Genomic DNA, 27,275 nt, shown 5'->3' on the forward strand with positions numbered 1-27,275 from the left:
GTAGTGGGTTAAGCCGCTGCCTTCGGCTCAGGTCATGATCTCAGGGTCCTGGGATCGAGTCCCGCATCGGGCTCTCTGCTCAGCAGGGAGCCTGCTTCCTCCTCTCTCTCTCTGCCTGCCTCTCTGCCTACTTGTAATCTCTCTCTGTCAAATAAATACATAAATCTTAAATAAAATAAAATAAAATAAATGGGTAGAAGACATGAACAGCCCCTTCTCCAGAGAAGACATACGAATGGCTGACAGACACATGAAAAAATGTTCGACATCATTAGCCATCAGGGAAATTAAAATCAAAACCACATTGAGATACCACTTTACACCAGTTAGAATGTCAAAAACTAACAAGGCAGGAAACAACAAATGTTCGAGAGGATGTGGAGAAAGGGGAACCCTCTTACACTGTTGGTGGGATTGCAAGCTGGTACAGCCACTCTGGAAAACACTATGGAGTTTCCTCAAAAAGCTAAAAATAGAGCTACCCTAAATACCCAGCAATGGCACTACTGGGTATTTACCCCAAAGATACAGGCATTGTGAAAAGAAGGGGCACATGCACTCCAATGTTCATAGCAGCAATGTCCACAATAGCCTAACTATGGAAGGAGCTGAGATGCCCTTCAACAGTGAATGGCTAAAGATGTGGTACACAATGGAATATTACTTAGCCATCAGAAAGGATGAATACACATCATGTGCACTGACAGGGATGGAACTGGAAGGGATTATGCTAAGTGAAATAAGTCAAGCAGAGAAAAACAGTGAAAAAAAAGTGAAATATGGTCTCACTTATATGTGGAAGATAAAGAATAGCATGGAGGACATTAGGAGAAGGAAAGGACAAAGAAGGTGGGGAATCAGACGGGGAGATAAAACCATGAGAGACTATGGACTCTGAGAAACAATATGAGGGTTTCAGAGGGGAGGGGGGCTGTCGGTGCCTGAGCGGCTTTTAGCGCATGCGCAGTGATGCTTCTGCGGCGGCGGCGTGGAGCTGCTCCGGCTGGGCCCGCGGGGGGGCCCCGGGCGCCGCACGACTTTTTCGGTGCCCGAAAGTAAATACGCCATTAAGATGGCAGCTGGATGCGAGCCAATAGGCGGAACTTAGGATTTTGTATCTATGTGGCTGTGAGTGATTGGTTGTGCAACCTTGGTATATATAGACATGCACGGGGGGGGGAGAGAGAGATCCCAACAGCTACGCAGAAATAAAGCTTGTTTCGCTGAGGTCTCCTGGTCGTTCTTGCTGGCGAGAGCGACAAGTGGTGCCGAAACCCGGGAAACCCGAAACCTACACCGAGGAGTTCTCAGTGAACGCAATGATCCAGTAAGTGTGCACAAAATTTCAGATAAGAAAGTTCCTAAGTATAGGATGAGAAGTGAGAAAGTTCCTAAGTATAGGACGAGAAGTGAGAAAGTTCCTAAGTATAGGACGAGAAGTAAAAGGGTTCCTAGGCATAGGACAAGAGATAATGGGATCAAAGTTTACTAAGATGGGAGGATTGCTGACGGAGGTGCTTAAGGCTAACAGCACTCCGCTAGACTCTAACCATAAAATGGTTAAAAATGTTATTGAGGAGCAGGTCAGAGAAGCCTCTAAGGCAGGATCTAGCAGAGGGGGAGAAAATTCAGAGGAGAGCTCCTCTGAAGATGAGCTTGGGGAAGCCATGACACACTTAAAATGAAAAGAGGAGGGCGCCTGGGTGGCTCAGTGGGTTAAGCCGCTGCCTTTGGCTCAGGTCATGATCTCAGGGTCCTGGGATCGAGTGCCGCATCAGGCTCTCTGCTCAGCAGGGAGCCTGCTTCCTCCTCTCTCTCTCTCTGCCTACTTGTAATCTCTCTCTGTCAAATAAATAAATAAATAAAATCTTAAAAAAAAAAATAAAAAATAAAAGAGGAAGTCCCTAACAAACCTTTAAAGGGAAAGACAAACAAAGAAGCCGGGAAAAAATATGACTCCCTAGCTCCCTCTGTCAGAAGGTCAAGAATTCCTACCCCTGAATGTAGGCCTATAGCGCCACCTGCAGAATGGCCGCCACCATATAACACTTTATGCTCCCGAGGGGCATGCGGTTGTCCAGAATGTAGAAATGCAGGATGGAGGGACATTACGGACTTTACTAAACCCTCCCCTCTTGCATACCCAGTGTTAGAAGATCAAAATCAACAGAGGTTTCATCAACCACTAGACTTCAAACTTATTAAACAGTTTAAGGAAGCAGTCACTACTTATGGGCCACAGGCTGCTTATACACTTTCACTTTTGGAAGCAGTCGGTAGCATGAACCTTACCCCAGACGATTGGACTAACATGGCAAAAGCAACTCTGTCTGGTGGACAATACTTGATATGGAAAACTGCTTGGCAAGAGTGTAGCTCAGAAACTGCCCAGCGTAACGCCGCGTCAGGAAATCCCCACTGGAATATTGACATGCTCATGGGAGGAGGTCAATTTGTGGGACAAAACAATCAGACTGGGTACCCCCCAGGGGTGTATGTACAGATAGCAGCTGCAGCCACTAGGGCTTGGAAGACCATACAGGGTTCTGGCGATTTGCAGGGACAACTTTCCAAGGTGTTGCAGGGGCCTAATGAACCCTATGCTGACTTTGTAGATCATCTGCTCCAAGTAGCAAGGTGCATATTTGGGGATGTGGACCAAGCAATGCCCCTTGTTAAACAATTAGCCTATGAACAAGCAAATAAATGGTGTAAAGAGGCTATCCGCCCTTGGAAGTCTAAGGACCTGATTACATATATCAAAGTGTGTCAAGACATCACTGATACAGTTGTTCAGGGCCAAGTTGTGGCAGCAGCAGTAGCCCAAGGGATAAGAAGTTTCAATGGAGGAACCAGGAGTTCTTCCAAGGCTTGTTTCCTTTGTGGAAGGGACGGTCTTCTTAAGAGGGATTGTCCAAAGGGTAAAGGACCTCCTAGACCAGTCAAGCCCGCACCTGGGTTGTTCCCTCGTTGCCGTAAAGGGAATCATTGGGCTAATGAATGTAGGTCCCAGAAAGATATTCAAGGAAATCCCCTGCCGCCGAATAACTGGATTCAATCCAATTAATCAAAAAACGGGAAGCAGGGCCCCGTGCCCCGGGGCCCAACACAAATTTATGGGGCACTAACGCAAATGCCCAGGACATGGTATCCTCCCTTGGAGAAAGGCGCACAACCTCTGGATCAGCAAGGCTCGATATCAGAGCAGCCGCCCGAATGGTCCTAACTCCGGAGATGGGCATTCAAGCATTGGCCTCCGATCTAAGAGGGGGCCCCCCTCATGGTACTGTAGGTTTATTACTTGGCCGAAGCTCCACTTATCTCAAAGGTCTGATAGTTCACCCTGGCGTAATAGATTCAGATTATGAGGGAGAGATCAAGATACTGGTGTCTTCACCAAGGGGAGTTACTGCAATTAGCCCAGGAGATCAGATAGATAGCTCAGCTTCTCATACTCCCTAGCCATCATGAAGCCTTTCCCAGTAAAGGAAAAGAAAAAGGTACGAGAGGTTTGGGGTCTACGGGAGTTGACCTAACATGCCTGATCCTGGATATGACTGATAGGCCCATACTTACCCTCAAGGTGCAAGGAAGGAAATTTTTAGGGTTACTGGATACGGGCGCCGATAAGAGCATCATCAGCCAACAAGAGTGGCCTCCGAGATGGCCCCTAACACAAGCAAAACAAACACTCAGGGGTTTAGGAATCGCTCAAAGTCCTGATCAAAGCGCAGCTACCCTTGAGTGGGAGGATGATGAAGGCCATAGGGGAACTTTTCAGCCCTATGTCTGCAATATTCCTATTTCCCTCTGGGGACGAGACGTTTTGGAACAGATGAGCGTCCGCCTGACAACTGAAACTATATACAGCCCCCGATCAATAGCTATGATGCAAAAAATGGGATACATACCAGGAAAAGGGTTAGGGAAACAGGAGCAAGGTAAAATAGACACCATCCCTTTCACCTCAGAATATAAGGGGCAAGGCCTGGGTTTTCGGTAAGGGCCACTGAGGCAATGAAAATAATGTGGAAGACAGATACGCCCTGCTGGGTGCCTCAGTGGCCCCTTACTAACGAAAAGCTATTAGCTGCTAAAGCCCTGGTACAGGAACAGTTAGAGGCGGGCCATATGAAACCTTCTACCTCACCTTGGAATACACCTATCTTTGTTATTAAAAAGAAATCTGGTAAATGGAGACTTTTACATGATCTTAGAGAAATTAATAGGCAAATGCAGAACATGGGACCAATACAGCTGGGGTTACCCATGATAACCGCCTTACCGAGAAACTGGCCATCAATAGTGGTTGACATAAAAGATTGCTTTTTCTCTATCCCTCTGCATCCTGAGGATACAATTAAATTTGCCTTTACCCTACCTTCTATTAATCATGCAGAGCCTAACCAAAGATATGAGTGGACTGTCCTCCCTCAGGGCATGGCTAATAGCCCCACTATGTGTCAATTATATGTTTCTAAAGCCATACAGCCTATTAGAGAGACTTACCCTGATTTAATGTGTTACCATTACATGGATGACATATTGTTGTGTGGATCTGACTCTACTACAGTTTCGGAAGCCTTAGTAATGTTACAAAAGGAGCTAAATTCATGGGGGTTAATTATAGCCCCTGAAAAGATACAGGCTTCCAACATCAAAGACTATTTAGGCATGAAACGATACAATACCATGGTAAAACCTTCAAAAGCCTCCATTAGAACTGACAAATTACAAACACTCAATGATTTCCAAAAGTTATTGGGGGACATAAATTGGATCCGACCCTACCTGAAAATAACTACAGGAGAATTACAACCATTGTTTGATATTCTGAAGGGTGATGCCCGTCTAGACTCTCCTAGGAGCCTTACTCTGGAGGCGAAACAGGCTTTGAAAATCGTGGAGGACAGGCTTGCCTTGACTTCAGCAGATAGATGTGATCCTAACCAGATAGTCCAAGCCATAGTGATTCCATCCCCTTCTTCACCTACTGGAGTGCTATGGTAAGGTGGGCCCTTACAATGGCTATACCTCCCAAACACTCTTCCTCGGATAATCACAACATATCCAGTTGCAGTAGCCATGCTAGCTAACAAATTGATCACTGTTTGTATTTCTACTCTTGGAATCATACCTGACAATTGCATCGTGCCGTATACTAAGGAACAGATTCACCTGCTATGTGCTAGCCTAGATGATTGGGCGATACTGACCACCTCTTACTCAATAGAATTTGATAATCATTATCCTTCACACCCACTTATAGAATTCACAAAGGGTATTGAATTCATACTACCAAAAATTAGTAGATCGACACCACTAAAAGAAGCCTCTACTGTCTTTACAGATGGAAGTAAAGAGGGCACAGGAGCTTATATCATAAATGGAATCATGAACCCAGTCATAGTTCCTGCCAGGTTGGCTCAACAAGTAGAGCTACTAGTAGTGCTCCTAGTGCTCCAAAGATTTTCAGACACTCCCCTAAATATTATTTCTGATAGTCAATACGTGGTAAATGCAACAAAAAATATTGAAACAGCCATCCTCTCCTTAAGTGATTCACCTATTCCATGGATCTTAAGGCAACTACAAGAGGTTGTGCAACTGCGCACTGCACCATTTTTTAAAGATCACATCAGAGCCCATATGAGCCTACCAGGACCATTATCCGAGGGCAATGCTCTAGCAGACCACAATAGTCGTTTCCAACTTATTTGCCCTACCTTAGAACAGGTGAAGCTGTTCCATAGCAAATGGCATGTGAATTCTAATACCTTAAGATATAGATTCCATATCACCAAAGAACAGGCAAGAGATATAGTAAGGACCTGTGGGAATTGTTGCACATTACTCCCTCAGCCTTCCTTAGGGGTAAATCCCAAAGGCCTTCAAGCTAATCACCTATGGCAAATGGATGTCACACATGTACCTGAATTCAGGCAACAAAAGTACGTACATATATCAGTGGACACTTATTCAGGTATCATAATGGCTACTCCCCTCACGAGGGAGAATTCAAAACAAGTCATCACACACTGCCTACGATGCTTTGCAGATTGGGGTATCCCAAAACAAATAAAGACAGATAATGGACCTGCATATACATCAAAATCTATCCATCAATTCCTAAGTCAATTTGGTATAGTCCATACTACAGGTATACCTTACAATCCACAAGGTCAAGGAATAATTGAACGCGCCAATGGCACCTTCAAACGATGCTTACAAAAAATAAGAAAAGGGGGAATAGAGGATGACTACAAGTCACCCCGTGATCTTACATCTCTCACCCTTTACATTTTAAATTTTTTGTCCTTGGACCATAATGGTACATCTGCAGCGGACAGCCATGCGGCGGTTACCGAACGCACTCTAGCCCAGGCAAAGTGGAAGGATATACTCACGGGCCAATGGAGAGGCCCTGACCAGGTCCTAAGATGGCACCGAGGTTCTGTTTGTCTTTTTCCACAGGATGCCCAAGTGCCTATCTGGGTCCCGGAGCGACTGATTAGAAGAATCGATCAACATGGCCCGCCCCGTCCTGATGCTCGGCCTGATAGCGATCCTGGCGACACCAGCATCCCTTCAACAGATGCACCAATGGGCAATAGTGAAAGCCTGGCCGTTCCCCATGCCACTGACGAATGAGTCCGCCATCCTCCCTCCTGTATACCTACTTTCATTCCCATGCCCGTTTCTGTAAATCCTAACAATTCGCCTGTATTGCTCTCAAGACATAAAAGAGACTTTGGGATCACTGCAGCCATTATTGCGGCTGTAGCAGCCTCCGCAGCTGCAGCAACTGCAGCGGCTGTAGCTCTCACCACATCTGTAACAAGTGGACATTCTCCAGAAACTACTGACGACCGGATGCACCAATCACTTTCTGGACTTTGCGTAACCTCCGTGGCCTATAATGACCTTTCTATTGCTGCTAATCTGTCGAAAGAGTTAAGCAGATAAGATTGACATAGCTCCATTACGGGATTGGGTATCTGTTGTAAATCCTTGTGTTCTGCCGTTTTGCATCATTATGTAAACAACAATGTAGGCAACAGTTGGCGCTAGTACAAGCTTGCATGGCACTGGAAGCTGGTACATTTCCCCAAATCTGACTGGCAGCGCTAGATCGGTAGTCAATGATGGGTAAGATTGGCTGCATGCACATAGCAACCTAAGCCAGGAGTTCTCCAACCAGAGGGGATTATCCGATGACGGGTAAGCATGTTCATGGCAGCTGACAACCTAAGACAGGCACAATCTCCTGCCTTGCATGCCTAATATAAAAGAAAAGGGGGAGATGTCGGTGCCCGAGCGGCTTGTAGCGCATGCGCGGTGATGCTTCTGGGCTCCGCCGTGCCCGCTCGTTGCCTCGGCCACCACTGCCTCCAGCTTCCGCCGGGTGGCGACGGTGCGGAACTGCTCCGGCTGGGCCCGCGGGGGTGCCCCGGGCGCCGCACGACTTTTTTGGTGCCGAAAGTAAACACACCATTAAGATGGCGGCTGGATGCGAGCCAGTAGGTGGAACTTAGGATTTTGTATCTATGTGGCTGCGAGTGATTGGTTGTGCAACCTTGGTATATATAGACATGCACGGGCGGGGGAGAGGGAGATCCCAACAGCTACGCAGAAATAAAGCTTGCTTCGCTGAGGTCTCCTGGTCGTTCTTGCTGGCGAGAGCGACAGGGGGCTGGGAGGATGGGGTAGCCCAGTGATGGGTATTAAGGAGGGCATGTACTGCAATGAACACTTGGTGTTATATGCAAACAATGTTTCATGGAACACTACATCAAAAGCGAAGTACTGTATATAGTGACTAACACAACAATAAAAAAAAAAGGTAAAAAAATATCTTGAAAAAAAGAATCATGCTGTAACTTGCTGCACATGTATATAATTACTTACATGTAAGTGGTTATCACTATAGCAGTGTTGGCAACTGAAGTTTAGAAACAACTTAAACGTTCATCAAAAGAGGACTGGACTATGACATATTCACAAAATTAAATACTCAATTTGTAAAAAAGAAAGAGGAGGCTCTTTACATTTTTGTATGGTATAATCCTCACAATTAAATTAGACAATAATTTGAAAGGAGAAGTTAACGGACTACTAGGTATGTATATATGAATATGCATTGTTTGCATATGTTTACATTATTTCTGAAAGGATGCAAAAGAAACTTAGGACTTGGTTGCCTCAGGGGAGAAGAACCAAGTACTTGGCTGGAGAACAAACACAGGAAGAATAATTTTCACTGTGAACTTTCTGTACTATTTGCATTTTTAGAGAATGAATGGCTTAAAATACAAATTTAAAATGATCCTTAGTATTACTTACTTGTCATTGTTATTTACAAACACTATAAATTAATAACATGGATGGCATTCAAAATATGACTTATGTGTACTATGAGAAAAAGGGAAGGAAATTTAAATACCATTATTAATGATGTACTTCTCAATGTCCGTAAGTTCCTTTTTGAAACTAATGAAGTATTTGTATAGGGCCCACATGAAAGCCTGGTATGTCCTAAAGGGAGCTTCAGTCAACTTCTTAGGAAGAGAACCATTTCCAGGTAACATGCCTTCCGAGCTGTGCCCCATAACTTCATCGATGAACTCCTGGAGTCGAAACACAACCTGGCCATATGCTGCCATTTGTTCTAGCACTGATCGCAAACAGCTCTGTAATAGAAGCAAACCACAAACATTTGAAGCCTTCTATAAACATTCATATACATACTCTTTCACTAATATTTATTTTGTGACTGTTTTAAATAGTATGCTTAGTATAAGAAAATAAAACAAATTGTTTCATACTCAAAGGAAATAATGTAAGCGTTAATTTCTACAGAATATAGAATTCTGGCTTATTCTGGCTTAAAAAACACATATAAAGTAAATAAATATACTACAATCAAAAAAATTTATAGTACAGAGCTTCCCAATACAGAACTGACAGAATTAAAAAAGAGAAAACACAAAATAAAACTAAATGTAACTATAACAAAAATATTTAGAATTCTCTTAACACTGTAAAGATGCACAATTTAACTCTGCCTTTTGGATCTTCAGTGTATTTCATAATTAATTTTAATATTGCAAAATGTTTTAAAGTTACAGAACAGTTTACATAAATCCTATTACTTAATATTATTTGTAATAAATACAAATAACTTACATGTGTCAAATGAGTTACTACAATACTGTTTCTCACAGTTACCTTCCCATCTGACAACTGAAATATAAAGAGCTTTTTTACCCCCGAAAGTAACCTGAAATGAAATAAAAAAGATGAATGTACTTTAAGTTTACAAAAATATTACAGTAATGCCTAAGAAATTCTTTTCTTATAAATTTTTATTTAAATTCTAGTTAGTTAACATATAGTGTAATATTGGTTTCAGGAGTAGAATTTAGTGATTCATTACTTACATCTAATACACAGCACTCATCATAGCAACTGACTTCCTTATCAGTCCATCCCCCACCCATCTCCTTCAATAACCTTGTTTGTTCTCTATTGTTATGAGGCACTTATGGTTTCCCTCCCCACCTCTCCTCTTTTTTTCACCCTTCCCACACATTCATCTGTTGTTTCCCAAATTCCACATATGAATGAAATCATAAGATACTTGCCTTTCTCTGATTTTATTCACTTAACATAACACACTCTTAGCTCTATTCTTGTGATTGCAAACAATGCTTAAGAAATTTTAATGAAAGATTGAGAACTGGAGGTTGGACAGATCTTCCCATTTTCAAAAATGTCAGTACTCAGAGAGGAATGATGATGGAGGAGTAAGGGACCTCATTTCATCTGGTTCCCTGAATTAAGCTAGATAACTATCAAATCATTCTAAGCATCTAGTAATTCAACCTGAGATATAAGAAAATAATTGCTGGAATTCTGCAAATAGAAAAGTGAACACTTTTTGCAAGGTAGAAGTGTGGAGAAATGAAACTGATGGGATATACTGGAAGACAAATGGCAGGGTAGGGAGCCTCAGAAAGTCAGTTACTGGAAAGTGATATAGTAGCCCCCAAGCACAAAAAAGCAGAACCTTTAGAAATCTGCGTCAGTGACAGACATCCCTGCCTGAAAGGTGCTGCGATGAAAAGGGGCAGAATCCTAGCTAGGACACGATGGGCTCAATATTTCCGGGGTGACAGGAAGAATGGGGGTGCCTGAGCTGGTAGAGTTCCCAAGCACTGGAGCTGCGAAACCAGTTATGGTCAGCGAGTCCCGGGGGAGGGGGGGTCTCAGCTCAGTTCACCATAAACTGCAAACCAATGCCTAATCTGGTGACAGCTCTCCGTTTGGGGGCCCTGCAAAGGACAATGACCCAGCAACCCTCTGCCTTTCCCCAGAAGGATCAGTGTGGGCACACATAGCAGAAGCCTGCAGAATTTGGCACATAATGAAATTTTTCAGCTCTAGGGCTGCAGATGGGGGTGTGGCCATTTTTATTTTCATGCTCTAAAGAGGTGAATGGAATGCCATCTGGGAACAAAAGCCACACAGAGAACCAGCTTACACTGAGACCAGCCCCCTGGTAAGGGGGCAGTAAAATTCCACCCAGGCAAAGACACCTGACTATCAGCACAGCAGGACCCTCCCCCAGAGGAGCAGCTGGAAGAACAGGTGAAGAGCAAGTTTATGGATGAAACAGGAATGTAGAACTCCAGTGGTAGGGTAAAATAGTATATAGAACTTAAGGTTTTTTTTTTTTTTTTTTTAAAGATTTTATTCATTTATTTGACAGACAGAGATCACAAGTAGGCAGAGAGACAGGCAGAGAGAGAGAGGAGGAAGCAGGCTCCCCGCTGAGCAGAGAGCCCGATGCGGGGGCTCGATCCCAGGACTCTGAGATCATGACCTGAGCTGAAGGCAGAGGCTTTAACCCACTGAGCCACCCAGGCGCCCCTAGAATTTAAGGTTTTTTTCTCATGATGCATTTATCTTTCAGTTTAATATTTTCCATTTTTTCCCTTTTCAACTAGTTTCTTATTTTACAAACTCTTTGTTTTTAAGCCTTACCTTTCATTTTTTTGCATTTGCTTTTTTGAGATATATTCTTCAGCTTTGGGTTCTGCTCACTGTATTCATTTCTATTTTTCATGTATATAAGTTCTCTCTGTAAGACAATTCTCTTTACAATTTTGGGATCTAGTGTCTTCTAACACACAGACCAAAATACATTCAGGACCAAGTGGATCACCCTCTCTTGTCCACCCTGAGATTATATTCTCTCTTCCTCTGCCCCTTTTCTTTCCTTCTTTTTCTTTTGGTTTTGGTTTCTGACCTCCTGGGAATTGTCTAGTGTGTATTTTACTGGGTTGTGGTTGATATTTTTTATTTTGTTCATTCATTCATTCATTCATTCATTCTTCTCTGGGCAAAATGACTAGAAGGAGGAATTAACAACAAAAGAAAGAACAAGAGGTAATAATACTCTCTACTACAGATCTAATGAAAAAGGCTGTAAGTAAGACAGCAGAGATGGAATTCAGGATAACAATTATGAAGTTACTAGCTAGGCTTGAAAATCGCATGAAAGAAACAAGAGAATCTTAGTGCAGAAATCAAATCTAATCAAGCCAAAATAAAAAATGCTCTAACTGTGATGCAGTCTAAATTGGATGCTCTAACAGCTAGGGTAAATGAAGCAGAAGAAAGAGTAACATAGAAGACAAGCTGACAGAAAGGAAGGAAGCCAAGGAAAAGAGAGGAAAAACAACTAATGGACCATGAGGAGACCATGAGGCAAGGAAAAGAGAGGAAAAACAACTAATGGACCAAGAAATCAGCAATGCCATAAAATGAAATAATATTAGAATTACTGAAGTCCCCATATGTGGCATGTAAGGAATAGCATGGAGGACATTAAGAGAAGGTAGGGAAAAACGAAAGGGGGAATCAGAGGGGGAGATAAACCATGAGACTATGGACTCTGGGAAACAATCTGAGGGTTTCAGAGGAGAGGGTGGTGGAGGGATGGGGTAGCCCGGTGATGGGTATTAAGAAAGGCACATGTTGTAATGAGCACACAAATAATGATTCATGGAACACTACATCAAAAATAAATGAAGTACTGTATAGTGATTAACAAACAAAAAAATAAATGTTTTACTTGATCTTATTAGTTTCTAAGACATTTATAAAGCATGTAAAGAGCTCTTATTATACTATGTAAGCAATTTGTACTCAATAAATGATATTTTAGGGGAAAAAAGCAAAGAACAACAAAAAAGAATTATTGGAGTCCGTGAGGGAAAAGAAAGAAAAAGGAGGACATTAGGAGAATCAAAGGAAAAGTAAACTGGGGTAAATTGGAGGGGTAGACGAACCATGAGAGACTGTGGACTCTGAGAAACAAACTGAGGGATTTGGAGTCAGTGGCGGGGGGGATAAGTGAGCCTGGTGGTGGGTATTGAGGAGGAAACGTATTGCATAGAGCACTGGATGTGGTGCATAAACAGTGAATCTTGAAACACTGAAAAAAATGAAATAAAATTAAAAAGAGGGATAGAAGGTATATTTGAAGAAATCATAGCTGAGAACTTCCCTACTTTGGGGAAGGAAACAGGCATTCAAGTCCAAGGGGTAGTGAGGGCCCCTCCCCAAATCAATAAAAACAGATTAACACCCCAACATGTAAAGGGAAGCTTGCAAATTTCAGAGATAAAGAGAAAATCCTGAAAGCAGCTCAAGACAAGGGGTTTTTAACATACACTGGTAGGAACATTAGGCTGGCAACAGACCTATCTACAAAGACCTGGCAGGCCAAAAGGGACTGGCATGATGTATTCAGGGTGCTAAATGAGAAAAATATGCAGCCAAAAATACTTTATCCAGGAAGGCTGTCACTCAGAATGGAAAGAGATAAAGAGCTTCCAGGACAGAGAGAAACTGAAAGAACATGGAACCACTAAATCAGCTCCTGTAAGCAAAGAGAGAGCCCCAAAGTAAAAAGACCAGAAAGAAATGGAGATAATTTAAAGAAACAGAGATTTTACAGGTCATACAATGGCACTAAGTTTGTATCTTTCAGCAATTACTCTGAGTGTAAATGGGCTAAATGCTACAATCAAAAGACACAGGGTATCAGATTGGGTAAAAAAGCAAAAACCCATCGATATGCTTTCAACAAGAGACTCATTTTTGACTTAAAGATACCTTCAGATTGAAAATGAGGGGGTACAGAACCATTTATCATTCTAATGGGCATCAAAAGAAAGCTGGGGTAGCAATCCTCATATCAGACAAATTAGACTTTAAAGTAAAAGACTGTAGTATGGGATAAAGAGGTATACTACATCATACTTAAAGGGTCTTTTCAACCCTTTAAGATCTAACAATTATAAATATATATGCTCCTAACTTGGGAGCAGCTAATAATATAAACGAACTAATAACAAAATTAAAGAAACACATTGATAATAATACAATAATGGAAGGGGACTTTAACACCCCACTCACAGTAATGGACAGATCATCTAAGCAGAGATCAACAATGAAACAAGGGCTTTGAAAGACATAATAGACCAGATGGACTTCACAGAGGTATTTAGAGAATTCCATTCTAAGGTAACAGGAAATGCATTCTTCTCGAGTGCACACGAAACATTCTCCAGAATAGATCATATACAGGATCATAAATCAGGTGTCAACCAATACCAAAAGTTTGGGATTATTCCCTTAATATTTTCAGATCACAATTCCTTAACCTTAAACTCAATCACAAGCAGAAATTTGTGGAACGCACACAACTGGAGGTTAAAGAGCATCCTACTAAGGAATGAATGGGCCAACCAGGAAATTAAAGAACAATGTAAAAAATTCATAAAAATGTACGAAAATGAAAATAACAGTTCAAAACTTCTGGGATATAGCAAATGTGGTCCTAAGAGAACACTGCAATATAAACCTTTCTCACAAAATTAGAAAAATCTCAAATATACAAGCTAACCCTGAACCTAAAGAAGCTGGAAAAAGAACAGCAAATAAAGCCCCAAACAAGCAGGGGAAGAGAAATAATAAAGATTAGAGAAAAAATTAATGAAATAGAAACCAGAAGAACAGTAGAACAGATTAGAAAGAATCTGGTTCTTTGAAAGAATTAATAAGATTGATAAACCCCTAGCTCCTTATCAAAAAGAAAAGAGAAAGGACCCAAATTAATAAAATCATGAATGAGAGAGGAGAGATCATGACCAACACCAAGGATACAGAAACAATATTAGGAACATATTATGAGTAACTATATGCCAACAAATTAAGCAATCTGGAAGAAATGGATGCATTCCTGGAAGCTTATAAACTACCAAGACTGAAACAGAAGAAAAATCCAAACAAACCAATAACCAAGCAAGGAAACTGAAGCAGTAATATAAAATGTCCAAAAAAAACAAGTGTCCAGGGCCAGATGGCTTCCCAGGGGAATTCTACCAAACATTTATAGAAGAAATTAATACCTATTCGTTTGAAGCTGTCTCAAAAAACAGAAATGGAAGGAAAACTCCTATTCTTGTTCTATGAGGCCGGCATTACTGTGATTCCATAACCAGGCAAAGACCCTATCAAAAAAGAGAATTACAGACCAATGTCCCTGATGAACATGGATGCCAACATACTCACCTAGATACTAGCTTAATTTGTTGGCATACACTTGCTGATAAAAATTTTCTAACAATTTTTTCTGTATCCTTGGTGTTGGTTGTGATCTCTCCCCTCTCACCCATGATTTCATTAATTTGGGTCCTTATCAATCTTATTAACACTCTCAACAAATACCAAAAGTACATTAAAAGGATTATTTCCCACAGCCAAGTGGAATTTATTCCTTGGCTGTAAGGGTGGTTCAACATTCAGGTACTAATCAATGTGATACATTAATAAAAGAAAGGACAAGAGCCATATGATTCAATTGATCAGAGAAAACATTGCATCAGAGAAAGCATTTGACAAAATACAGCACGCTTTTTTTTTTCTTAAATTCAGAAATATTTTATTTTTAAAGAAATGAAATAAATGTCACCAAAACCAATGCCACTAACAGCATGCTTTCTTGAATAAAACTCTCTACAGTGTAGGGATAGAAGGAACATACCTCAATATTTTAAATGCCATCTATGAAAAGCCTACAGAGAGTATCATTCTCAATGGGGAAAAACTGAGACCTTTTCCACTAAGGTCAGGAGCATGAGAGGGATGTCCACTCTCACCACTGTTGTTTAACATAGTACTGTAAATTCTAGCCTCAGCAGTCAGACAACAAAAAGTAATAAAAGGCATTCAAACTGGCAAAGAAGTCAAACTCTCTCTCCACAGATGACATGATACCTTATCTCCTCAGGATGTAAAAAACAGAACTACCCTACAACCCTGCAACTGCACTACTGGGTATTTACCCCAAAGTTACAGACGGAGTAAAAAGAAGGGGCACCTACACCCCAATGTTCTGGTAGCAATAGCCAAACTGTGGAAAGAGCCAAGATGTCTCCCGACAGTTGAATGGATAATGGATAAAGGAGATGTGGCTTGTATATACAATGGAATATTACTTGGCCATAAGAAAGGATGAACACATTATTCACATCAACATGAATGAACTGGAGGATATTATGCTAGTGAAATGAGTCAGAGAAAGACAATTATCATGTGGTTTCACTCATATGTGGAGTACAGGAAACATCATAGAGGATCATGGGGTAGGGGAGCGAAAACTGAATGGGAAGTCATCAGAGAGGGAGAACCATAAGAGACTCTTGACTGTAAGAAGCAAACTGAGGGTTGCTGGAAGGAAGGTGGGTGGGAGGATGGGGTGATTTAGTGATGGGCATTAATGAGGGCACGTGATATGATGATCACTGGGTGTTACATGCAGCTGATGAACTGCTGAACAATACACCTGAAACTAAGTATGTACTAGATGTTGGCTAACTGAATTAAAAAAATAAAGCTGCAGAAGTTGCAGAAGTATCGGGGGGGAAAAAAAAAAGAAAAAAAGAATGTCAATATTATCCTTTGTGGCTGAGAGCACCAGAATCTGGAAATCTTAATAGTACTAGCACTACATGCTGCATTTCTCATTTTCATTTTTATGTGAACACAATTTAAATTAAAAAAAATTTTTTTTTCTCCACAATGTAAATTCATAGATTCCTGGTTTCCAGGTATAGGACACAGGCTCTCACTGATATACTCTGCCTAGCAAACTAGGAGTCTTTCGTTTACTCAGTCAGACTGAGTAATTAAAAAAAACAATAATGGTGTAACCTAATTAAATAGCATACTACATGATTTAAAACAGAAAAGAAGTAAATATAAAAATTCTCACAATCTCTACAATTGACTTTGAAGTTTAGGTTTTCTCAGTCCCGCATTTTATGCTTTAGGTGCCCATTAGAAACAGTTTTGGATTAAACCCAATGGCCTATTTCTAGTATGTATGTGAATACTTTATGAATACTTTTCCTTAAAAAATGAATACTTTTCCTTAAAAAAACAAAATTCTGCCTCTTAGTAATAAAGTCTTCTATATTAGTAATTAGCTTAACAGGTCTTACCATAAGGTTTCTCGAATAATCTGTGTCTCAGTAACAAAAACTCTGTCATCTGGAACATATAACAGGTCACTGCTATACAAGTGTTGGTCCCTATTAGCAAACATCAAATGTCAATAAAATGGTTTCTCATGAAGTAAAATGCATTAAGGAATACATGCATTTAGTGGTAATTTAACCAGTAATCAATAAGCAAATAAACATAATAATAGGTTTTAAATGCCCTTGCACACTCATTTCTACATGTCAACCGTAATATTCTCAGAGAAGTACTTTCAGAACAATTCCAATTTTTTAAAAAAGATAATATTTATTTATTTCAGAGAGAGAGAAATAGGTAGAGAAAGCATAAACTGGGGGTGGGGGTGGTGAGATGGGGATAGAGGGAGAAGAAGGCTTTCTGCTGAGCAGGGAGCTTGATGTGGGGCTCAATCCCAGCATGCTGGAACCATGACTGGAAGTAAAGGCAGATGCTTAACCAACTGAGCCATCCAGGCAACCCAGAATAATTCCAATTATTATATTCTTTGCTGATTTAGCCAAGTGTTTAAAACTATGTATTGTTTTAGAAAAAGATTAACTGTATTTTTAAGTAGGTGCATTAGATTTTAAAAAAGATCTCAAATAGGTGACCTAATTCATTAGCTACCAAACCATTAGCTTTGAAAGTAACAAATCAAAAAACAGACTATAATTAAATAATAATCTCATTTTAAAAATAAATAGCTGAAAATGTGTTAAATTAGAATTGCTAAAATTTTTTTTAAATTTCAGGGAAGTTTTTTATTTAAATCATAAATCAAAAGCAAATATTAAAATATAAAAGCTTCTTAACACATTAAATGAAAAACTTAGCTTCTTACCAGACAGCAGCTAAATTGGAGTGCAAATGTAAACTATGAGGAAATCTTGAGGATCTGGCTGTCCAGTACTGATGAACCACATGCTGTTCCAGCCAGCTTCGGCAATCTGTCTCATCTACTGGAAAGATATTTAAAGAGTTTAAATTATAAGAATTAACAAAAAAACACTTGAGCAACTATGCCACAATTCTGGATTTATGACCCCATTCAAATAGTCAATTGAGAAAGGCTCTTTTTCTTATCAAACTCAATACCTATGGAACAAATAATATGTTACTAAATGGGCCGAAGACATGAATAGACATGTTTTCAAATAAGACACCCAGATGGCTAATCGACACATGAAAAGATACTCAACATCACCATCATCAGGGAAATACAAATCAAAACCATAATGGAATACCACATTATACCTGTCAGAAAGGGGCAAAATTAACAACAGAAGAAGAAACAACAGGTGTTGGCAAGGATACAGACAAGGGGAATCCTCTTGCACTGTTGGTAGGAATGCAAACTGGTATAGCCACTCTGGAGAACAGTTTGGAGGTTCCTCATAAAGTTAAGAATAGAACCACCCTACGATCTGGCACTTGCACTACTAGGTGTTTACCAGTATATAAAAATACAGATTCAAAGGGGTATATAACACATCCTGACATTTATAGCAGCATTATCAACAATAGCCAAACTATGGAGATAACCCAAATGTTGATCAACTGATGGATAAAGAAGATATGGTATCTATACACATGGAATATTAGCCATAAAAAGGATGAAATCTTGCCATTAGCAGCAGGTGGATGGAACTAGTGTGTATTATGCTAAGAGAAATAAGTCAGAGAAAGACAAATACCATATGATCTCACTCATATGTGGAATTTAAAAAAGAACAGAGATGAGCATATGGGAAGGGGAAACAGAAAAAAAAGGAGGAAAACAAGCCATAAGAGACTCTTAACAACAGAGAACAAACTGAGGGTTGAGGGAAATTGGTGGGGGGTGGGTTAGATGAGAATTAAAAAAGGCACTTGTGATGAGCACTGGGTGTTGTATAAAAGTGATGAATCACTGAATTCTACCCCAGAAATTAATATTGCACTGTATGTTAACTAACAAACTTTAAGTTAAAAAATAAAAAGGCCCTTTATATATAAATATCAAATTATATATAGAAATGCACATACAAAAATGTAATTAAGTATCATTGGCTATAAAGAAAAAAATTACTCAATTTTAAATGACCCCATGAATAAGAAGACATGAACAGTATATTCAAATAGTTCAATAATCATGAAAGAAATTGAAATGGTAACCAAAGATATTCTCAAGAACTCCCAAACCCTCAGGACTGGTAGTAAGCTTTAAAGAATTATAATCTATTAATATTATAAGGCTAATATAACCTTGCTTCTAAAACCAGATAAAGACAGAAAAATAGTTCATAGAATAAAAATGGAAAATCCTAAATTAAAGAATAGCTAACCCAGGGGCACCAGGGTGCCTCAGTTGGTGCATCACGTGACTCTTGATCTCAGGGTCTTGAGTTTGATTGAGCCCCACATTGGACATAGAGCTTATTTTTTAAAAAATGTAGTAAAAAGTAACAGAATCATTATGTGAATTTAGCTCAGGAATTCAAGGATGATTCACTATCAAAATCTATCTATGTAGGAATAGAACAAAAGAGAAAGATTATATATAGGATTATCTCACAGACAAAGAACATTTGATAAAGTTCAATATTTATGATTAAAGACTCCTAGAAAAAGAGGAATAGAAGGAAATTATCTTAATTTGATAAAGACCACATACCCAGAACCTATACACAAACCCAACACACTTAACAGAGGAATTTCAGGTGCAACTTTCTTAGACTGAGACCCATTCCAGGAAAATGGCTCTGACTGCTGATGCTTCCTCTGCAGACTAAAGGCCTGGCCAGAACAGACACCATTAATGTGTCACAAAGAAAATACAAGATATAAGAATTTACATAAGACAAAACTGTAGCTGATAATCATCATTTATATTAAAAACCTAATGGGAGAGAAGTCCAAGATGGCACTGTAGGAAGACTCTGAACTCCCTTCCTCCCACAAACACACCAAATGTATACCTGTATATGGAGCAATTCCTCTTGAAGAACAGGGCTGACTGAACAGCTCCTATACAACAAAAGATGAGGGACCATGGAGAGAGGGGTAGAAGAGACAGAAACACAGTAATGATAGGAATCTGACCTTTGATGCTGTGAAATGCAGTGGGGGTGAAAGTACCGAAGGACCAGTAGAAGAGATGCCCATCCTAGGTCACAGAAAAAAGCTGCAGATTAAAGGACAACTACATTAGAAGTGATGGAAACCTTTTTACTACCCCAGAGTGTCCACCAAACAGCAGAGGAATAGCTAGAACTCTCTCTAGATCAGAGGTGCTGGTGAACACCATTGTTTATGTTCCTTCTCCACCTTGATATTCAGACGGGAGCAGAGTCTGGGTGTTTCAGGTAGCCTGTTGCCTTGGGGAGTCTTGGGCACCCAGTCTACACCAACTCCAGGTGCATACCCAAGGTGGTAACCCTGCCAGTACCTTCCCAGCTTTAGTCTCCCAGTAAGGCTATCCCAGTGTGGTAGGTAATGGAACAACCCTAGCCCGCACTGATTATAGTTCCAACCCTCTTGCCAAAATGGCCCTGATGTGGAGCACCTCAGGGACTCCCTGGTCTGTGCCTGGTCCAGAAGCAGCTTTTCTGAAATGACACCCCCTATGTGGCGCAACCAGGTTTGTGGGTGTCCCTGATGTACAGTGCCCTCATGCCCCTTGCCTGTACCTGCTACAGCTCCAGCCAGCCAGCCTAAGTTGCCAGGCATACACAGTCCATGCAGGGGATATTCCTACACTTGGCCATACCTCCCAGACTGGGAGATGTAACTGTTACATCTTATTCATAGAATCAAACACAGAAAGTAAAACAGAATGAGGAGACAAAGAAATATGCTCAAAATGAAAGAACAAGGGCCCCCTGAGTGGCCCAGTCAGTTAAGTGTCCAACTCTTGATTTTGGCTCAGGTCGTGATTTCAGGATCATAAGACTGAGCCCTGCATCAGCCTCCATGCTCAGTGGGGAGTCTGCTTCTCTCCTTCTGCCTCTACCCCTCCTCCTCCTATTCTCTCTCTCTCTAAAATAAATAAGTCTTTAAAAAAGTAAATGAGAGAACAAGACTAAAGAACCAAATGAAACAGAGATACGCAATCTAGCTGATAGAGTTGAAAGTAATAATCATAAAGAGCCTCACTGGACTTGAGAGAGGACTGGAGGAACTCAGAACTTCAACAAAGAGACAGAAAATATAAAAAAGAACCAATCAGAGCTGAAGAATACAATAACTTAAATGAAATATATATTAGAAGGAATCAGCAGCAGATTAGAGGACATATAATAATGGAGCAGCTACCTAGAATACAGAATACTGTAAAGTATCTAAGCTGAACAGCACAAAAAAAAAAAAAATTAAGAAAAAGCCCACCAAGGATAGGTTAAAATACCACTGAAACAATAAGCATACTAACATTAATATTATAGTAATCAGAAGGAGAAGAGAGAGGGAAAGGAGCAAAAAAAAAAAACACCTTGAAAAAATACTAGTTGAAAACTTTCCTAACCTGGAAAAGGAAATGGACATCCAAGTCCAAGAAGCACAGAGAACCCCAAAAAAGATGAACCCAAGGAGGATCACGCCAAGTCACATAACAAGGAAAAGTCAAAAATTAAAGATTAAGAGAGGCTCTTAAAAGCATTAAGAGAAACACAACTAGTTTTGTATAAGTGGAACCCCATAAGACTATCAGCTGACTTTTCAGCAGAAACCTTACAGATAAGAGAGTGGCATTATATATATATACATATATATATATGTATATATATATATATTAAACATATTATGTATATATATATTCATATTCCAAGTGCTGAAAGAAAAAAAACATACAGCCAAGAATACTCTACCGAGCAAGATTATCATTCAGAATTGATGAGAGATATTATCTAAAACAAAAGTTAAGTAGTTCATCATGACTAAACTGGCCTATGAGTAGAAGAAAATTATGAAAGGAAAACAATTTCACTAGCAAACAATAAAGTTGGTAGATCAATCATTTATAAAGCTAGTATGAAAGTTGAAAAGACAAAAGTAGTAAACTACATAAAAATTAGTTAAGGACTCATAAAATAAAAAGATGTAAAATATGACATATATAAAACATTAAGGAGTAAAAATGTGCCTTTCAAATGTGTTCAAACTTAAGGAACCACCAATTTAAGTACAAAATGTTATATACCTAGGATGTTATATATGAACCTCATGGTAACCAAAAACCAAAAAAAAAAGATATACACACAAAAAAATCCAACTTTCATAAAACTAAAGAAAGACATCAGTCATGAGGGAAGACAGCAAGAGAGGAAAGGAACAGGAAAGAACCACAAGAACAAACAAAACAATTGACAAAATGGCAATATCATTTTGTATATACCTATATACATGTCAGTAATTACTTCAAATGAAAATGGAGTCAATACTCCAATCAAAAAACACAGGATAGGTGGGGCACCTGGGTGGCTCAGTGGGTTAAGCCGCTGCCTTCAGCTCGGGTCATGATCTCAGGGTCCTGGGATCGAGTCCCGCATCGGGCTCTCTGCTCGGCGGGGAGCCTGCTTCCCTCTCTCTCTCTCTCTGTCTGCCTCTCCATCTACTTGTGATTTCTCTCTGTCAAATACATAAAAAAAAAATCTTATTAAAAAAAAAACACAGGATAGGGACGCCTGGGTGGCTCAGGTCATGATCCCAGTGTCCTGGGGTCGAGTCCCACATCAGGCTCCCTGTTCTGTAGGGAGCCTGTTTCTCCCTCTGCCACTCTGTCTGCCTGTGCTCGCTTGCTCTCTCTCTCTGACAAATAAATTAATAAAATCTTAAAGAGTCTGTTTCTAAAAAAAACAAAAAAACACAGGATAATTGAGTGGATAAAAAACAAGACCCATCTATATGCTGCCTACAAGAGATTCACTTCAGATCCTAAGACATATTCAGACTACCAAAAATGAGAGGATGAAAAAGATATCCATGTAAATGTAAGACAAAGGGCAAAAGACAAAAAGAAAAAAAAAAAAAAGAAAAGGAAAAAAGCTGGGGCAGCAATATGTACATGAAGGAAAACACTTTTTAAACAGATTCTGTAATAAGAGACAAAGGGCACGATGTAATGATAAAGGGATCAATTGCTAACAAAAGGACTTAACAATTACACATATTTATGCACCTAATATAAAGCAAATATTAACATACATAAAGGGAGAAACTGACAATAATACAATAACAGTAGGAGACTTTAACACCATATTTACATCAATGGACAGATCATTCAGACAAAAAATCAATATGGAAACGGCAGCTTTGAACCACACAACAGATCAGATGAACTTAATAGATGCATGCAGAACATTTCATCCCAAATCAGCAAAATATACTTTCTTCTTGAGGGTACATGGAACATTCTCTAGGACAGATCACATGTCAGGCCACAAAAAAAGTCTCAATAAATTTAAGATGGAAATCATATCAAGTATCTTTTCTGAGCACAATGGTATGAAACCAGAAATTAATTATAAGAAAACTGGAAAAACACCCCGCACACATATGCAGGCTAAACAACATGTAGTTATACAAGCAATGGATCAATGAAGAGATCAAGGAGAAAATTAAAAAATACATGCAGACAAAGAAAATGGAAACATAAAAGTTCAAAATCTGTGGGATGTCATAAAAGTAGTTCTCTGAGGGAAGTTTATAATGGTACAGGCTTTGCTAAAGAAAAAAGGGAAATCTCAAATAAGCAATTGAACCTTATATTTAAAGAACTAAAAACAAAACAAAACAAAAACCCAAGAACAAATATAACCCAGTTAGTAGCACTAATAAAAATCACAACAGAAATAAGTGAAATAGAGACTAAAAAAACAACAGAAAAGATTAATGAAATTAGAAGCTGGTTTTTGAAAAGATAAACCGATAAACCTTCAGCCAGAATCCTCAAAAAAAAAAAAAAAAAAGTGAAGAAACAATTTAAATTAATAAAATCAGAAATGAAAGAGAAGTTACAATCAAAACACAACTACAAAGGATTATAAGAGACTACTAAGAAAAATTATATGCCAGGCACCTTGGTGGCTCAGATGGTTAAGTGTCTACCTTCGGCTCAGGTCATGATCCTGGGGTCCTGGGATCAAGTCCTGCATCAGGTTCCCTGCTCAGTGAAGAGCCTGCTTCTCCCTCTGCCTCTCTCTTTCTCTCATGAATAAATAAATAAAATTCTTAAAAAAAAAAAAAGCCAACTATATGCCAACCAACTGGACAACCCAGAAGAAATGAATAAATTCCTAGAAACATACAATTTTCCAACACTGAATAAGGAAGAAATAGAAAATCTGGATGGACTAATTACTAGTAACAAAATTAAATCAGTAATACAAAAACTCCCAATAAATAGAGGTATAGTACCAGATAACTTCTAGATAACTAGGTAACTAATTACCAGGTAATTTTACCAAACATTTAAAGAATAGTGAATAATTATTCTTCTCAAACTATTTCAAAATAGAAAAAACAAATTGAAACCAAATACATTCCATGAGGCCAGTATTACCCTGATACCAAAACCAGATAAAGACACTACAAAGCAACAGGCCAACATCCCTGATGAACACAAATGCAAAAATCCTCATCAAAATACTAGCAAGGTAAATTCAACATACATTAAGAGGATCACCCACCACCATCAAGTAGATTTTTTCCCAGAAATTCAGGCATGGATACATATTTGCAAATCAATCCACATGATACACATTAACAAAATGAAGGATAAAACTCATATGATCATCTCAGTGGAAGCAGAAAAAGCATGTGACAAAATTCAACATCCATTCATAATAAAAATTCTCAATAAAGTAGTTGAGAGAGAACATACCTCAACATAATAAAGGCTGGATATAAAAAAAACCCCACAAGTAACATCAGCTGAAGTAACATCTCCAAAGAAGACATCCAGATGGCCAACAGACACATGAAAAAGTGTTCCTTATCACTCGGCATTAGGGAAATACAAATTAAAACCACAATGAGTTATCACCTCACACCAGTCAGAATGGCTAAAATTAACAAGTCACGAAATGACAGATGCTGGCGAGGATGTGGAGAAAGGGGAACCCTCCTACACTGTTGGTGGGAATGCACGCTGGGGCAACCACTCTGGAAAACAGCATGGAGGTTCCTCAAAATGTTGAAAATAGAACTACCCTATGACCCAGCAATTGCACTACTTGGTATTTACCCTAAAGATACAAATGTAGTGATCCGAAGGGGCACGTGCACCCGAATGTTTATAGCAGTAATGTCCACAATAGCCAAAGTATGGAAAGAACCTGGATGTCCATCAACAGATGAATGGATCAAGAAGATGTGTTATATATACACAATGGAATACTATGCAGCCATCAAAAGAAATGAAATCTTGCCATTTCCTCTTGCCATTTCCTGAAAGCGTTTCCTCTAAAATAAGGAACAAGACTTGCCCCTTTTATTCAACATAATACTGGAAGTCCTAGCCATAGCAACCAGAAAAGAGAGAGCTAAAAGTCATCCAAATTGGTGAGGAAGAAGTAAAATTGTCACTATTTGCAGATATGATACCATATATTGAAAACCCTGAAGGCTCCACCAAAAGAAAACTATTAGAACTAATAAATGAAGAGGCAAGATGTTGACAGAGTAGGGGACCTTGTTTCATCTAATCCCTCAAATTTAGCTGGGTATCTATCAAACCATTCTGAACACATATAAATTCAACCTGAGATATATATTTATCTGAATCTGTACAAGCAGAGAAACCACTTTTTGCATGGTAGGAGGTATAGAACCTTGAATTTTTTGGAGGAAATGGAAGATAAACAGTGGGGAGGGAGCCTCCATAAACTGGGTCACCAGAAAATGATAAAACACGAGAGCACAACATCAGGACCCTTAGAAATCTGCTCCAGTGATATCCCTTTCTGAAAAGGGCACAGGGTATGAAGAACAGGGCAGAATTCTAAGTGGATCACTGTGGTCTCGGGATCCCAGGAGACTCAGAAAGAATGGGGTGCCTGAACTGATAGAGTGTCCAAGCAGTGGAGCAGGGAGACTGGTTATGGTCAGTGAGCCCAGAAGGGACTCTTAGTCTGGTCACCATAAACTGTGAGCCGGGTTGGTAGGGAGACCACTCTCTGCCTGAGCACCCTGAAAAGGACTAGAAGGTTCAGGCTGTTTAATATCCTAAGGGAGATATGAAATGGCTTGCACCCACAATAGGGCAACAGGTTGGTGTGGCCCCAAAAGAACACTGGGGCAGCACCCAACCATGACCTGGGAGCTGCGGAAGAGAGCTGCATGTACAAGCCCACAGCTGCTTGCAACTGCAAAGGTACAAAGCACACAGACATTCATGGTTCCCTGGAATTCCCCCCGGGAGAGATGCAGCGGTGTGAATAGCGCGAGTCTATGGAGACAGTTACAAACAGATGTGGAAACTGTTTGACCTGGAGGTTTTATCGGAAGAAAGGAGATGGAAACCCTGCAGCTCTGGGCCAGACACTCCTGCATGACCATATTTTCTCTGACTCTCTAAAGAGGAGTGGAAAGCTGCCAGGGCACAGAAGCCACACAGACAGCCCATCCCCTTGACAAGGGGTGGGGCAACTCCATCCAGGCAAAGACACAGAGCAGCTGAGCAGCAGGCCCCTCCCCCAAAAGATACACTGGAAGAACAGATGAATGACAAGCTTATTTCCCACAGGACTGTAAAACTCCGGTGCCATGAGAAAATAATATATTGAGCTTCGAGTATTCCCTCATGACTCATTTGTACTTGAGGCTAGATTTTACATTTTTTTAAGTTTTTCTTTTTAGTCCCCTCCCCCCACTTTTTTACCCTCTTCTGGTTTCATATAGATTATTTCCCAACTTATGTTTTTAAGTACTTTTTAACTCCCCCCACCACATCTATGTTTTATAGATTTATTCCACATACAAGTCCACTCTATTCAATTTTATCATATATATATATATATATATATATATATACATTCTAATTTCTTTGCAATTTTGGGATACAGTGTCTTCTAGCACAGAGACCAAAAATTAATCAAGAACAGGCAGATCACTCTGCTTTGTCCCCCCAAGAGATTATAGTTTCCAGTTTCCTCCCTCCTTTTTTTGTTTTGTTTTGTTTTGGATCATCTTGGTAATGAGGCTCTGTGATAGTTTCTGACCACTTTGAATTTTTTTCTAGGGTGCATTTTGTTTGGGTCATGGTTGATATTTTGGATGCTGTTCATTCACTCAACAATCCCCTCAACAGAATGACAGGGAGGAGGAACTCTCAACAAAGAAAAGAACCAGAGACAATGTTCTCTGCCACAGAGCTAATGGATATGGATATAAGCACGATGTCAGAGACAGAATTCAGGATAGTAATTATAAAGCTAATAGCTAGGCTTGAAAAAAGCACACATGACAATACAGACTCTCTAAGGGCAGAAATGAGATTTAATCAAGGCAAACTTAAAAATGCTATGAATGAGATGTAGTCTAAGCCAGATACTCTAATGGATATGGTAAGTAGGGCAGAAGAGAGAATAAGGTATCTAGAAGAAAGACTGATGGAAAGGAAGTAAATTGAAGAAAAGAGAGAAAAACAACTCATAGCACCTGAAGAGAAACTTAAGAGAATTTAATGATACATTGAGAAGAAC

General features: G+C 39.8%; 1 protein-coding gene across 1 annotated transcript in view; it reads right to left on the minus strand.

The window, feature by feature from the left end:
* TUBGCP5 (tubulin gamma complex component 5) overlaps window positions 1–27,275 on the minus strand; it is a 109,726-nt gene that overhangs the window by 48,740 nt on the left and 33,711 nt on the right. The window contains exons 7-10 of the mRNA XM_059372063.1: window positions 17,438–17,555; window positions 16,578–16,667; window positions 9,187–9,280; window positions 8,444–8,690 (exon numbers count right to left, since the gene is read on the minus strand). Coding sequence (XP_059228046.1) covers window positions 8,444–8,690; window positions 9,187–9,280; window positions 16,578–16,667; window positions 17,438–17,555 — 549 coding nt within the window. The remainder of the gene's footprint in view (window positions 1–8,443; window positions 8,691–9,186; window positions 9,281–16,577; window positions 16,668–17,437; window positions 17,556–27,275) is intronic.

The sequence above is a fragment of the Mustela nigripes genome, chromosome 13 (genome assembly GCF_022355385.1).
Source record: "Mustela nigripes isolate SB6536 chromosome 13, MUSNIG.SB6536, whole genome shotgun sequence".
NCBI classification, from domain to species: Eukaryota; Metazoa; Chordata; class Mammalia; order Carnivora; family Mustelidae; genus Mustela; species Mustela nigripes.